At 43.3% G+C, this 14,240-nt stretch overlaps 1 protein-coding gene across 12 annotated transcripts in view; it reads left to right on the top strand.

Annotated features, from left to right (window-relative positions):
• SLIT2 (slit guidance ligand 2) overlaps positions 1-8,726 on the top strand; it is a 374,968-nt gene extending 366,242 nt beyond the window's left edge. For all 12 annotated transcript variants that reach the window (XM_045056548.1, XM_023253270.2, XM_023253268.2 and 9 more), the window contains 3 exons: positions 5,141-5,432; positions 5,645-5,856; positions 6,964-8,726. In XM_045056548.1, the coding sequence (XP_044912483.1) occupies positions 5,141-5,432; positions 5,645-5,856; positions 6,964-7,205 (746 nt within the window). In that variant the 3' untranslated portion in view covers positions 7,206-8,726. The remainder of the gene's footprint in view (positions 1-5,140; positions 5,433-5,644; positions 5,857-6,963) is intronic.
• The last annotated feature ends 5,514 nt before the right edge of the window (positions 8,727-14,240 follow it).

Genomic DNA, 14,240 nt, shown 5'->3' with positions numbered 1-14,240 from the left:
TCTGTCAGATGTTGTCATCTCATATTATCTGTGCTACCAGTTGCCAACTAATGTAGATAATAGGATAATTATTAACCAAATTGAATGATGAATGAATGAACAATGAATTAAATGTGCAACTTGTATGGCATAACAGGAAGAACTTTTGCTGAGCTAAGACCTTAAGGTGAACAAACAAGAAATAGAGTTGGAAGGGTAGATTAGGGATTGGAACAATAGAGTGCAGTTTCTGGACTTTTTTTTTTTTAAACCAACAAGAAGGCAGACGAGGAAGAGATGAGGAACAGAGGTGTGGGCAAAGTTCTGAAGGAGTCCAGAGGAGAGGACCCACAAAGAAGAGAACCTTCCTCTGTGTGGGGGGGGGGGGGGGGGGGGGGAGCAGGTGGTAGAGTGGGGGGCAAGTGTAAGCTGGTGGTACAGAATTTCAATTTTCACGCAAAGGAGCAAGAAAGCATGTGATATTGAATTGAGTTACATTGAATTAAATCACATTGGATTGAGGTGAATTGACTGATAAAATTAACTCATTTTAAAGGTAAGTAAGCTAAGGCTCTTGAGCAGGTCAATGTAAGTGATTTCCTCAGCAGGACGGGCATTTTCACAAAGTTTGCATTATTTCCTGCCAAATAGTAACCTTGGGATTCTACATAATTATGTTAACCCTTCCAAGACGTTCTTGAAAATATTTTTGGAATTGTCCTGAAAGTTCAGAGCACCTGTTTTTTTGTAATTTTCATCAGAAGATCTTAACACATTGAAAGACTTTTTGAATTGTTAGGAACCATTGGTTATTGAGTATCTACCATATGCTAAAAACAAGTTAATACATGCATAAACGTTACAAAGTTGAAGAAGTATCCCTTCTTGCCCAGGGGAGTAGAGAAAACAGACAAGTCTTCAAGTAACCATAGTAGATTGTAACACAAGGATTGCATAGTGAATCTGCTCAGCAAGTTGAATGATGTAATTGCTTCATGATAATCACAACTAGGAGATTCATTTAAAAATAAAAGCCTGCACTACAGTTAACAGCCATTATGTTGGGATTGGTAAAGCAAGTCACAGATGTACCTGTGGTTTGAGGGAAAAGAAATTATACTTACTGAGCACATGCTATGTGTCCAGCACGATCCTCAGAGACTTTAGGAAGTAGGTATGATTTTGTTTCATAGTTCCTAAGGGACAGCCTCAAGGACTTTACAAAACTTGTCCCAGTTCACAAAACTATGAAGTAATAGAGACCTCATTTGGGTCCAGGTCTGGTCTGTCTGACCCCAAAGCCATCTATTTGCACTGCCACTCACTTTTTAACATCAAGCAAAAAGGGAAGCCATTTGAGTTTTGTGGCTTTTTGTTTATTTCTGGACTTGTCCTACACTTGATTTATTGTGCTTTCATCAGAAATCATTTCATTGAGGGGCGCCTGGGTGGCGCAGTCGGTTAAGCGTCCGACTTCAGCCAGGTCACGATCTCGCGGTCCGGGAGTTCGAGCCCCGCGTCAGGCTCTGGGCTGATGGCTCAGAGCCTGGAGCCTGTTTCCGATTCTGTGTCTCCCTCTCTCTCTGCCCCTCCCCGTTCATGCTCTGTCTCTCTCTGTCCCAAAAATAAATAAATGTTGAAAAAAAAAATTTTTTTTAATAAAAAAAAGAAACCATTTCATTGAATCTTTTAAAACCCCTTTACAATGCAGTGTGGGGGGAAAAGTACAAAATGGGAGTGCTTAGGTCAGAACATTTTTCAAAAAGGGGGGAAAAAAGTTCTACATTCATTCCAAACTGAAAAGTGCCAATCTTTCTAAAGATGGAGGGTCAGGAAGAATCCATATTGTCCCTCTGTCCATCCAGGCCTTAAGGAAAACACCTCCAATCTAGGCTCACTGCTAGAGAACACCTGGGCCCATTTCCTTCCAAGTCAGAGCCCAGTCTCAAGGGTAATTCAAATTTCAAAAAAATACAACATAATCATAAGACCGCATCCCTGGGTTCTGTGTGGCAAAGGCAGGAGAACCCGAGTTAGCAAACGAGAGTGACATACCTCAGCTCATCTTTTTCCCCAAGTTTGAAAAGGTGCACTCCCCAAGGCCAGCCTGGAGGTGCTGCACCCCATGCCTTAGGCCCACCTGCAGAAGTGTTCTTTAGTAAAACAGGGAGGCAGCTCTCCCTCCCAGGCCTTATCAGATACCCATGGCATAGGCTTTATGTAACACAAAACAACAAATCTTTCTGATTTTCTATATAATAGTCTAAACAGAATGTGCATTATCTAATAGAATTGTTATAAGTTAAGAACTGCACTTAGAGACCCCTCCATGAATCACACATCTCGTCCTCTTGCCACCATTGGACAGAGGACCCCAGTCTTGACCCTTGATTTCTTTATTGTCATGTTGAAACTTGTATAGCTTGTTAAGGTTAAAAATGGTCTACCAAGTTATCTGTTGTTTGGTAGATTGATTGAATTACAGCTATAGTCCATGGCGTAGAGGAAAGGCTAAAAGCAGAAAATCAACATGGGTCTACTTCTGTTGTTTTTTTTTTTTTAAGTTTATTTGTTTATTTTGAGAGAGCACATGAGCAGGGGCAGGGCAGAGAGAGAGGGAAAGAGAGAATTCCAAGCAGGCTCTGCGCTGACAGTGCAGAGCCCTATGTAGGACTCAAACTCACAAACCGTGAGATCATGACCTGAGCCAATACCGAGAGTCAGACACTTAACTGACTGAGCCCCAACATGGGTCTTCTTCTGTTGGTAAATTCAGACCTGGTTCACTGGTCAGAAATGTGCCAAGCATGTGAAAAGGTTGAGTCAGAATAGCTTTAATTCTGTGATGTCCTGTTCAAAGTAAATATATGTGTGATATATCATTTTCATTTAAAAATTATTATAATCATAGCTGGATCTTGTATAAGTGTTAGCTTTGGGAATGAAAGAATACATTTACTAATTGTTTCTTCCTGCCATGGAACTTCACTGGTATTTAGTCTTGACATGTGCACGTAGTTGTATTGGACCTGTATCAAAATAAGTTATTAAAAATAGTTTGGAAGTTCTTTTTAAATGTGTGAAAAAGAAGACCATACATGCGTGGTCTATAGATACGATTAAATTGGAAGACCTTCTCCCAGACCAAGGAATTTTTTTTAACTTGTGCTTTCCTGGAAATGGTACCTTTCATTCTTTTGCCCTGCTCTAAACAGCAACTCAGTTTCCAGGGCCAAATGGACATAGACTAAAAGTCTGAAGTTATGGAACTTCAAAGCCAACACAGCTAATTCAGTACTTGTCAAAGTGTGACCACGGAGCACCTACATCAAAGTCACCCTGCATGTTAACATTTAGATCCCTGCACCCCAAGCCTTCCTACCAGTCAGAATCTCAAGGTGGGGAGAGAACGCGGCCTGGAGCCACCTCCCGAACATGGACCTGTGGTGGTTCTTATGTATGAAAGACTTGGAAACAACTGCTCTGGTCCCTCCATTCATGTTCTACATGAGAAGACCAAGCCCGAGAGAGGTTGAAAATGATAGGCTCATGGGGCATCTGGGTGGCTCAGTCAGTTAAGTGTCCTACTTCGGCTCAGGTTATGATCTCATGGTTCGTGAGTTCCAGCTCTGCATCGGGCTCTGGGCTGACAGCTTGGAGCCCGGAACCTGCTTCAGATTCTGTGTCTCCTCTCTCTTTCTGACCTTCCCCGGCTCATGCTCTGTCTCTCCCTCCCTCCTTCTCAAAGATAAGTAAACATTTAAAAAAATAAAAAGAAAATGATAGGCTCATGGGCACACAGACCAACAATAAAGACTTTGACTTCTGGCCTAGTGACTCTGTATACCCGCCTGTCTGCTTTTGGTACCTGCTAGAACTCCAAGGCGGCTCCTCTGAATACAGACATGGTGCTGTCATGAGTCAGGTCCCAGGGAGTGTGAGGGTCCTGGTCTTTCTAAGCAGCAAACCCTCTGGAGAGTGAGAATGGAGTCTTCCCCAGCCTGTGCCCTCCAGCCAGTAGCTCGGAGCACACAGCCAAGCACAGTGAGGGTGTGAGTGCTGCGGGGGACGTCAGCCGCCATGAAGGCCTCTGGCTCCCTCCCCTTACCCCACTGCAGTCTGGACGCTTGTCTCATGTAGGATCCCATCCAGGAACTATTTCAGGGTCTGGCTTAGGCCATGGAAAGATTCCTCAGTTTTGCCAAATGAAGGTTACCAGATGACTGTCACTACTGGAACTTATATATGCAAAGATTGCAAATTCTGTTTTCGGAGGAATTTCTTTTGTATGTCTGGTTTCTTGGCATATGAAGGCTTCACTCTCCATTAGCAAGAAAATAAAAATGATATCAATGAGGTGCTGTCATGACAGGAAGCATGGGAGCGTTTTTCAGATGCTGACATCCACAACTGGGCTCAGGTTGTTGCCAGTGCTGAGCTGAATTGGTTCCCAGCTTAGAATTTGGCAGGGCCGGGGTGAAAGGTTGCAGCTTTCACCCCCTAAGACTGGACGGACAAAACCGCTACCTAGAGATAACGGGGTTCACTCATCAGCGGAACTGCAACCCGCTCCTTAACTGGGCAACACTGGGCATGTCACCCAACTCTCACTGTGCCTCCCGGAGCTGTCGGCTTCCAGGGTGTGTGTCCACGTTGAAGACGTCGGTGGAGAGAAGGGGGACCACTGATCTCTCTCCCCATTCCTGATCCTGCCTTTAGCCTACAGTAGCTACACTTTGAGGTTTTATGTATTTATGCCTCTGGGTCAGGTTTGATTTGAAACAAATGTTAAAAATTAGAGACTGACCACCAATGAATTTGGTTCTTTATTCTAGTTGCGCATTAGAATTGCCTGGAGCATCTTCCAAAAAGGCAAATCAAAACAAGGAAACACCCTTCTCCTCTCCCTCCCCTCCCCTGCCCAGATAATGTGACCCAGTAGGTCTGCGCTGAGGTTCTAAGCATCAATATTTCTTCAAAGATCTCGTATGATTCTAATGTGCAGGCAGGGTGAGAACCACAGGACTGGATGCCCATGGTCTCTAGCTGTCCTAAAGGAGTGTCTCTGACTCCCACCCTGCAGGAAGACCTAAATGGGTCTGGGTGGCAAATGGCTGAGGCTCCCCCGAAGAGCCGACCGCTGACCTGTGTCCCTCCACAGGCATGCCCGGGAAGAACAACGTGGCCGCGGCCCTGCGCCAGGCCCCTGGGCAAAACGGCACCAGCTTCCACGGCTGCATCCGGAACCTTTACATCAACAGCGAGCTCCAGGACTTCCGCAAGGTGCCCATGCAAACCGGCATCCTGCCAGGCTGTGAGCCGTGCCACAAGAAGGTGTGTGCCCACGGCACGTGCCAGCCCAGCAGCCAGTCGGGCTTCACCTGTGAGTGTGAGGAGGGATGGACCGGGCCCCTCTGTGACCAGAGGACCAATGACCCCTGTCTGGGAAATAAGTAAGTTTGGGCTGCTTGGCAGTTACACACACATACCCCAATCCCCAATCCTCGAAGCAAAACCCAGGAAGGGAGGGAAGGAGGGGGAGAGGGAGAAGAAGAGGAAATCGGCGCATTAGCACATCTCCTTCACATTCCTCCCATGACCCTTTCTCCATTCTTATCCGCTCTGCCTGATGCGTTTGTATTCCCATGTTCCTCCTCCACTGTAGATGTGTGCACGGCACCTGCCTGCCCATCAATGCATTCTCCTACAGCTGTAAGTGTCTGGAGGGCCACGGGGGAGTCCTCTGTGATGAAGAGGAGGACCTCTTTAACCCCTGCCAGGGGATCAAGTGCAAGCATGGGAAATGCAGGCTCTCAGGACTTGGGCAGCCCTACTGTGAATGCAGCAGTGGATACACCGGGGACAGCTGTGATCGAGGTAAGCCACCTGCCTGGGACCCATCCTTGGGGCCCAGCAAGCAAGAGGACCCCTCATCTTTGAAAAGAGAGAAAGGAGACACACGCACATGCACACACACACACACACACACACTCACAGGAGTGATCTGAGGAGCACCAGTTCTGTGTCTGGCTTAGAGTTGCTGCTGGTGATTTATTTCCCAGTGGTGTGAGGGCACCAGATGTAAAGTGTCCTCAGCCTCCACAGCGGGATTTTGCGCCGCCTCCACACGTCTTCTCTGATGTGCCGTGAAAAATACTCCTTTTTACCTTGTGTAGCAGCACGCTTACTTCCCTCGCTTCTTCCCGTTACCTGCTGTCCCCATCCACATATATTATTAATTCGTCTCTGGCACAGAGGGGAGGGCCCTCACCGTCCTGCTCCAGTTTTAAGACAGAGTCACCTTTGACCTCAGAACCAACCGATTCAGCACAGCACAGCACGCAGGTGAGAGGGAGGGAAACGTGCTGACTTCTTGGCCCACCTTCTTCTCCTTTGCGTGATCGGAACGTGCCTTGCCTCCAGCTGGCGCGCACTTCAGCGTGTGCATCAGAGGGACGAGACAAGAGGAACGTGCCCGTGGAAGCTTTTAGCAGATGTCTCTTTTTGAACTAGTTCATACTAGGGTAATTTATGAAGTCAGTGGAATGTTACTTGTATTAAGTAACAGATTGAATGATATGAAACCCCAGGTCTAATAAATTAAATTGCACACTCGCGGGAAACTGCTCCCTGTGGTAAACAAAACCAGCTGTTCGTAGTGTAAAAACAGAAGATGTGTATTTTTGCAATAAAGGAAAAGATTTAGGAATCCAATTTTCTTCTCAGTCCAATAGCTTGGTATTTATAGTCCGCGTATATAGTATTCGCTTTGCGGACAATAAAGCCCCCCCCCCCAAAAGAAGTATTTTGCAAAGACCAGCAGGCTGTGCCCGAAGCCCATCATACGGAATAGAAGGATGGTGACAGCAGTTACACTTGGCAGACAAAGGGAAGACCTCCTGAATTGAGCGGTGGGTTCGCGGTCACTTGGCATGACTCACAGTGGCTGCCCTGGAAATGCTTGTGCTTCTTGTTCTTTTCTAGAACTCTCGTGTCGAGGGGAGCGAATAAGAGATTATTACCAAAAGCAGCAGGGCTATGCCGCGTGCCAGACAACCAAGAAGGTGTCCCGGCTGGAATGCAGGGGTGGATGTACGGGAGGGCAGTGCTGCGGACCCCTAAGGAGCAAGCGACGGAAATACTCTTTCGAATGCACTGACGGGTCTTCGTTTGTGGACGAGGTGGAAAAGGTGGTGAAGTGTGGCTGTACCAGGTGCGCCTCCTAAGCGCGTCCCTGGCAGCGTTTGTCTTTGGGAAATGTCGTCTACTTCTTGACCATGTTGGACTAATTAATAATGCTTCATAGTGGAAATATTTGAAATATATTGTAAAATACAGAACAGACTTATTTTTATTATGAGAATAAAGACTTTTTTTTTTCCTGCATTTGGGAACAAAAAAAAATGCTTGAACTAACGCTTCCCCGATGCTAGAGAAGTATGAAGAGAGATACCTGGAGGCATCAGAACGAAAGTGGGAATCGTTGCAACTCGAATTCATCTTTGCGACATGCTGAAGACAGAAGCACAGGCAAAGGGAGAGCCGAGCTGCCCTGTGCTGCCGTGAAATCGCCCAGAGCATAAAACCCATGCGCCCTCGTGCTCCTCTCTGTGGTTTATGAGGACAGACCAAGCACGCGCGTGTGAATGTGAGGACGCAAGGCGGAGGAATGGGATTCTAGAGTTCATAGGACAAATGGTTGAGAAATACAATGTGCAAAATAGTGTCCTGAAGACAAGGGTTCTATTCCCGAGAGAGATGGGAGTGCTAAAATAAGTTTTATGTTCTTTGTAAACGTCAGCATGTTAGCAGAAGAAGCACACAAAAGTGTTTATCTACCGTTTTCCAGTATTAATTTTTTGTAATATAAATGATAAAGGAGATGATAAAGAACCAATAGATTATTGATAAATAAATTAGTAATAATATGAATTTTTGTTTCTATGAGTTCTAAACAGCCCTATACAGTATTCAGTTTCCATGAGAAATATTTATTGTATCAAAGTACATTGTACTTAACATTTTAGGCCATTCTTTTACTGTTTCTCAATGCTTTAATATATATTAATTTATAATTGTCCTGATATTTTTGTATATTTTTCAAACTTAAAAGTCAGGATCTTTTGGGGGTTTTTTGGCAATAGTACTAACATAGGGTGTTATCTTGGGATAAATATGTGTTGATCTGTTTGTTTACCTTGACATCTGACCACTGGTGTCACTGACCTACTGGCCTCATTCAGGACACCTGCAGAGTGTAAAGTCCATGCGTGAGATGGTCATTGTACAGAAAGAAGTGGCCCGCCCCTCTGCAACATGTCCCCACAAAACAGAGATGGTATATAGCAGTCAACACTAGAAGAGTAGGTATTTTACAAATTAATATTTCCTTGACATTTTTTGCCCTTTTATTGCGGGTGGGTGGGGAGAAAAAAAGGCTGTAATGTCAAGAACTGTGATTTTTTTTTCCCAAACAATAAAGCTCCTTTATTACCTTAATGTTCCCATGTTAACATGTTTGCTGCTAAATTACAATGTAGAATTGATAATGATTTATAGTGGACTGTGCTCTTCCCTTATTAAAATCCCAGGGTACCCTGTGAAGATGCAGATGTTTCTTTTCAAAAAACTTTTTTTACACAAAAAATTAGATGTACATGTATAATTCATTGTGCTTTGTCTTTCTCCAGACTAATATCAGTTATACTACTGATGGTTGTAAATTAAACAGATATTTACTTCACTAACAGCTTGGTGATTTTCTTAGAAACTGTAAAATATTTAGAGTCCACTCCTTAAGAATTTCTTAATCAAAATGATACAAAGAAAACTTATATCATGTTGTTGACAGGAGTTGGTTTAAGATTAGCATATTGTCATATCGGGGGACTTTGGAATGGCCACATGAAAGGAATGGACAGAAGAATACATTCTCTGCTCTGACAAAAGTGCATATTCAACTAATTCCTTCCAAAAAATATATATATATAAGGCGAAGTCTAACTAAACCACAACTGGTATTTCATTTTTGTTCTCCTTTCCTGTCAATTAGAACCAGGCGGAAAACGAACGACAGAGTGCCTTTCTCCACAGACACTGGAAGCAAGGGTTAGTGATATCGAGGTACAGCATCCAGAACAGGGAAACCATATGCGCTGCATGGAATATTATTACTTAACCACCATGCTAGCATTTCTTCATTTTCCGTGAAGAAAATCATGCACATGCACACACTTGCATACATGTGCACACACACAAATGTCCAATCACTTATTCGTGTTTAAAATATCTATATTTTAATTGTATAAATATTATATAGTCTTTGGAAAACATTTATTTATTCCCACTGATTGTTTCATTTTTTTTTTCTTCAAGGACTGGGAATCATGCATTCACTAAAGAAGCATCTACAAAGATAATAGGATTCAGATTTCTGTTTATAGGTATGTGTTATCTTAATAGCCACTATTTCTGAGGGCTTGTTTTTTTTTTTTAATGTTTTTATTTATTTTTGAGACAGAGAGAGACAGAGCATGAGCAGGGGATGGGCAGAGAGAGATGGAGACACAGAATCCGAAGCAGGCTCCAGGCTCTGAGCTGTCAGCACAGAGCCCGACACGGGGCTCGAACTCACGGACTGTGAGATCATGACCTGAGCCGAATTCGGACACTCAACCGACTGAGCCACCCAGGCACCCCTCTGAGGGCTTGTTATATGCCAGGCACTATACAAAGGGCTTTATATGAAATATGTCATTTTGGGGATTCCCATTTTGCACAGGTATAAAGAGCTTGAAGACAGAAAAGCTGAATCCCACTTAGCCCTCTTAGACCAGAGTGGCTCCATGTTTAAGAGAGAGGGCACCCTCTATTCGGGGCTTTTTAGAAACCTTGGAAACTTATTTCCTGGCACAATTGTTCTCCCTACTCATCACGTTGATTTAAGGAGTCTGGATTAGAGGGGTGCCTAGGTGGTTCACCCCACTCTTGATTTAAGCATCCCACTCTTGATTTCAGCTCAGGTCATGATCTCATGGTTCAGTTTGTGAGTTTGAGCCCCACATCCAGCTCTGACAGAGCCCATTTGGGATTTCTCTCCCCTCTGTCTCTGCCCCTCCCCTGCTCATGCTCTATCTGTATCTCAAAACAGATATAAAAATTATTAAGTAATCCAGATTAGATATGTTTGGTTTTTTGTTTTTGTTTTCTAAGGAAGAAAAGTGAAGTCTTAGTAGCTTTCAGATTATATTCTTTCTCCTCCCTGCCTATAAAGGCACAAAATAGAATTATGCATGCCAGGGATTTGGGCTGAGCTAGCAGGTTTCTTAGGGGATCGTTTGCCTTGCAATGAGACTGCATTCTGCACAGGAGCCCTTGTTTGAGAAAAATTAATAGCCAAATAATTACAGCAAATGAAACAAATGAAGGGCACTTACTCATGTTATGAAAGGCTTTTCACTTAAAAAGACTTGACCCTAGGATTCCTTTAAGTAAGAAACTATTGCAGAGCATTTCCAACAGACTTCAGTAAGTTAAAACAAACAAACAAAAAACATTTTGCACATTCGGAGTCAAAGCTATCACCCAGAACAATGTACATTTCTAATATGAAAAGATAGTGATTAGACATCCCTACTGTGTTTACTTTAAATTCTCACATGAGGGGCGCCTGGGTGGCTCAGTCGGTTGAGCGTCCAACTTCAGCTCAGGTCATGATCTCGCCATTCGTGAGTTCAAGCCCCACATCGGACTCTGTGCTGACAGCTCAGAGCCTGGTGCCTGCTTCAGATTCTGTGACTCCCTCTCTCTCTGCCCCTTCCCTGCTCGTGCTCCCTGTCTCTCTTTCTCTCTCAAAAAGAAATAAACATTTAAATAAATAAATAAATTCTCACATGAGTTGAAGCACCATCAGGAAAAGCCAAGGGATATGACATGTGTTTAAGTTCAGATGTGTTCCTTGAATAACAACCATCTCAGTCTTTGCAATTTGTGCTCACCCTACCCTTCCTGAAATTATTTTGAAGCAACAATAGACTAACCTCAGTGTTAGAATTGCTCTGACCATTCTGGTTTGGGGATGGCTTGCTTTGTCAGCAGCAGCTCTTTCCAAAGAAATGATTGAAAGATTGTTGAAGTTGATTCAGGACTTAGATCTGGAGCATTATGGAGCTGTCTACCCACTAGAGTGATCGTTACTTCAAAACTCATGTTTGTAAAAAGATATAAGCTATAAAAAGTATATGAAGCTTTATATAAAGCTTTTTATAAAATAAGTAAAACTAAATGAAATGCATAAGTTATTTTCATTCTTAATCCTCTCTATGTACTCAAAAGTCATTTAACAATACATTTTTATTTTTTATCTCCTGTCATGTGCAAGAAAGTATGGTAACCTTTTGATACATAGTTCAGGCGAACTAGACGTCACTTCTAACACTTTAGAGCATACGCTGTATGCACTTGGAGTTGAGGTTAAAGTGAGTAACAAATATCATACAAGTGACCAAACTACATACAATTTCAGATTGTGATAAGTGCCCTCAGGAAACTTATGAGATACTAGAAAAAAGCATAGCAGAGGAATCCAGTCAAATATGTAGTGGGAGGTCAGGGAATGACTCTGCAGAAGTGACATGTAAGACAAGTTGTGAAGGATAAAGTGGAATCCAGGGTGAAGAACTGTGGGAGTACGTGATGGGGTCAGGGGTGGGGGTCCATGCAGAAAGAGCCACCTGGGTATAGGCCTGAGGAGGGAAGGAACTCTTCATGTGGTCAAGGAGGCAAAAGAAGTTCCTATGGCCAGAGCAAGGCATAGATTTCTCTTCCACATGTAATACAGCATTGGCCATTTTCTGCCTTTATTAACTTACTTTAAATAGTTCTATATTTTTTTCTTTTGGCTTCTGTTTGCGGTGATCTTTCAAACTATCAACAGAAATGGATTTCCATTTAAAAATAGCAAGTAGTTAGTTGTGTTTAATGCCGTTCCTCAACTTCCAAATGAAATACCCCTGATGACAAAATATGAATACTTAAAATAGCACTGAAAATTAAGAATAATATTTCTGGAATCTCTGAGGAATTTTCATGAACTCAAAAGCTGATGAGGCTAGACTGAAAGAAACAACTGCTGGCCAACCCGTGCTTTGAGACTCATGCACATTCCTTTGTCTGTACACCAAGGGCAGAGACTCAGGAAATGAGTCAACTGGAAAACCATCAAAAAATAACTGTGCATTTAGGTGCCACTTTGTGAGAATGACAGAGGGCTGTGCCTCCAACCAAGGAGGTAAAATCTCACTTCATCTGCTAGGATGCTCCAGTTCTCATCAAAGAAACCAAAACAGTGCGTGAAATACTAGAGAAGACCGATTGCATTGTATTGAATATTGAGAGATGTAGTCTTTATAAATAAGTTATTGTAGATGTGGATTGAGCCTGCAGGAGCCGTGGTAGCAATGCATGCTTAGAATGATATGGAAAGAGGGAAGTGGGGCACCTGAGGGGCTCAGTTGGTTAAGCATCTGACTTGATTTTGGCTCAGGTCATGATCGCATGGTTCATGAGATCGAGCCCCACCTTGTGCTCTGTGCTGACAGCTTGGAGCCTGCTTGGGATTCTTTCTCTCCCTCCCTCTGCCTCTCTCCCATTCACACACACACACACACACACACACACACACACACACACACACCACATACACATGTACACACACACACACACACACACACACACTCTCAAAAAAAAGTAAGAGAGGGGTGCCTGGGTGGCTCAGTCGGTTAAGCGTCCGACTTCAGCTCAGGTCACGATCTCGCGGTCAGTGAGTTTGAGCCCACGTCGGGCTCTGGGCTGACGGCTCAGAGCCTGGAGCCTGCTTCCAATTCTGTGTCTCCCTCTCTCTCTGTCCCTCCCCCATTCATGCTCTGTCTCGCTCTGTCTCAAAAATAAATAAACGTTAAAAAAAAAAAAAAGTAAGACAGAAGTACCTTACCAATTCAAAAAAAAACAGAGGACAGTTGCATTATATTGACTCACTGTTAAGCTAATAAAATAGTGAAAATATACAGACCATATTTAGGATTGAGGGCTAAGAAGTTCAGAAATCTTCAGTGGGCAATAGAAGTCTATGAAGATTATCTGAGTAGGAGGAATTCTTCAGACCTGTATTATAGGAATTTTAGTTGATAGCATAATATAAAATGAATTGATCAGATGGCTATATTCTTAAGAAAAGGTAAGAGCCAGGAATGATTAAAAGGGGGAAAAATGGCAAATGAATCAGAAAAGACAGTACAAACTGTACTGTTACAGCAGAAGAAGTGATTCACGACGACATTGGGCATATTTGGCAAGGGAGAAGGGAAAGTCGAGTATAACTCCTTGTTTTGAGCTTGTCTGTTTCTGCTGTTTCTAAAGCACAAGAATTGCAATCTGGGTTTATTCGGAGCAGCGTTTGGGTGCCTGCATAGGGCTGGAAACAGCTCGAGGATCAGAGTTGCCACTTGGGAAGCCCCATCCTCCTCTCTGTTGAGGAACTAACAATGAAAGCAATACATTCTTCCAGATGGTGGCTTTAATGTCTTTAAATATCTTAAATGTGTTCAATCAACTCCATCGATAGGATAAAATTCAAACTCCTTAGTATAGTATTCCAAATTCCTCATAAAGGGACCTTCTCAAGTCTCTGATACATGCTTAAGACTGACATATGGTGGGAAAGGATATTTTTAAAACAAATTTGGACTGTGGTGTCTAAAACCATAGATCTGAGGGGTGCCTGGGTGGCTCAGTCGGTTAAGTGTCCGACTTCGGCTCAGGTCATGATCTTGTGGTTCATGAGTTTGAGGCCCACCTCGGGCTCTGTGCTGACAGCTCAGAGCCTGGAGCCTGCTTCAGAGTCTGTAGCCCCCCTGTCTCTGCTCCTCCCCCACTCATGCTCTGTCTCTCAAAAATAAATGTTAAATTTTTTTTAAGCAAATGAATAAAAAAAAAAACATAGATCTGTGACTTATCTACATGGAAATGGTAGTTGAAGCCAGGACAATAGGCAAGTGAATTTGGACACAATACAATGAACTTGACCACCGGAATAAGATGCAACTTTAGATAATGCTAACATCTCTAGAATGCAGTGGCCCCAGAGTAGTGATGAAAAAAGAGCAGTTGTAATAACAGTGATGAGGTAAGAGCTGGATAACCAGGAGTTAGGAGTGGAATTTACGAGCTACTAGAATGCCCTCTCACAAAGTCTGATAGCAAAA

Source organism: Felis catus, chromosome B1 (genome assembly GCF_018350175.1).
Source record: "Felis catus isolate Fca126 chromosome B1, F.catus_Fca126_mat1.0, whole genome shotgun sequence".
Taxonomy (NCBI): domain Eukaryota; kingdom Metazoa; phylum Chordata; class Mammalia; order Carnivora; family Felidae; genus Felis; species Felis catus.
The sequence above is the reverse complement of the archived record's forward strand: the minus strand, read 5'-3'. Positions and strand labels throughout refer to the sequence as shown.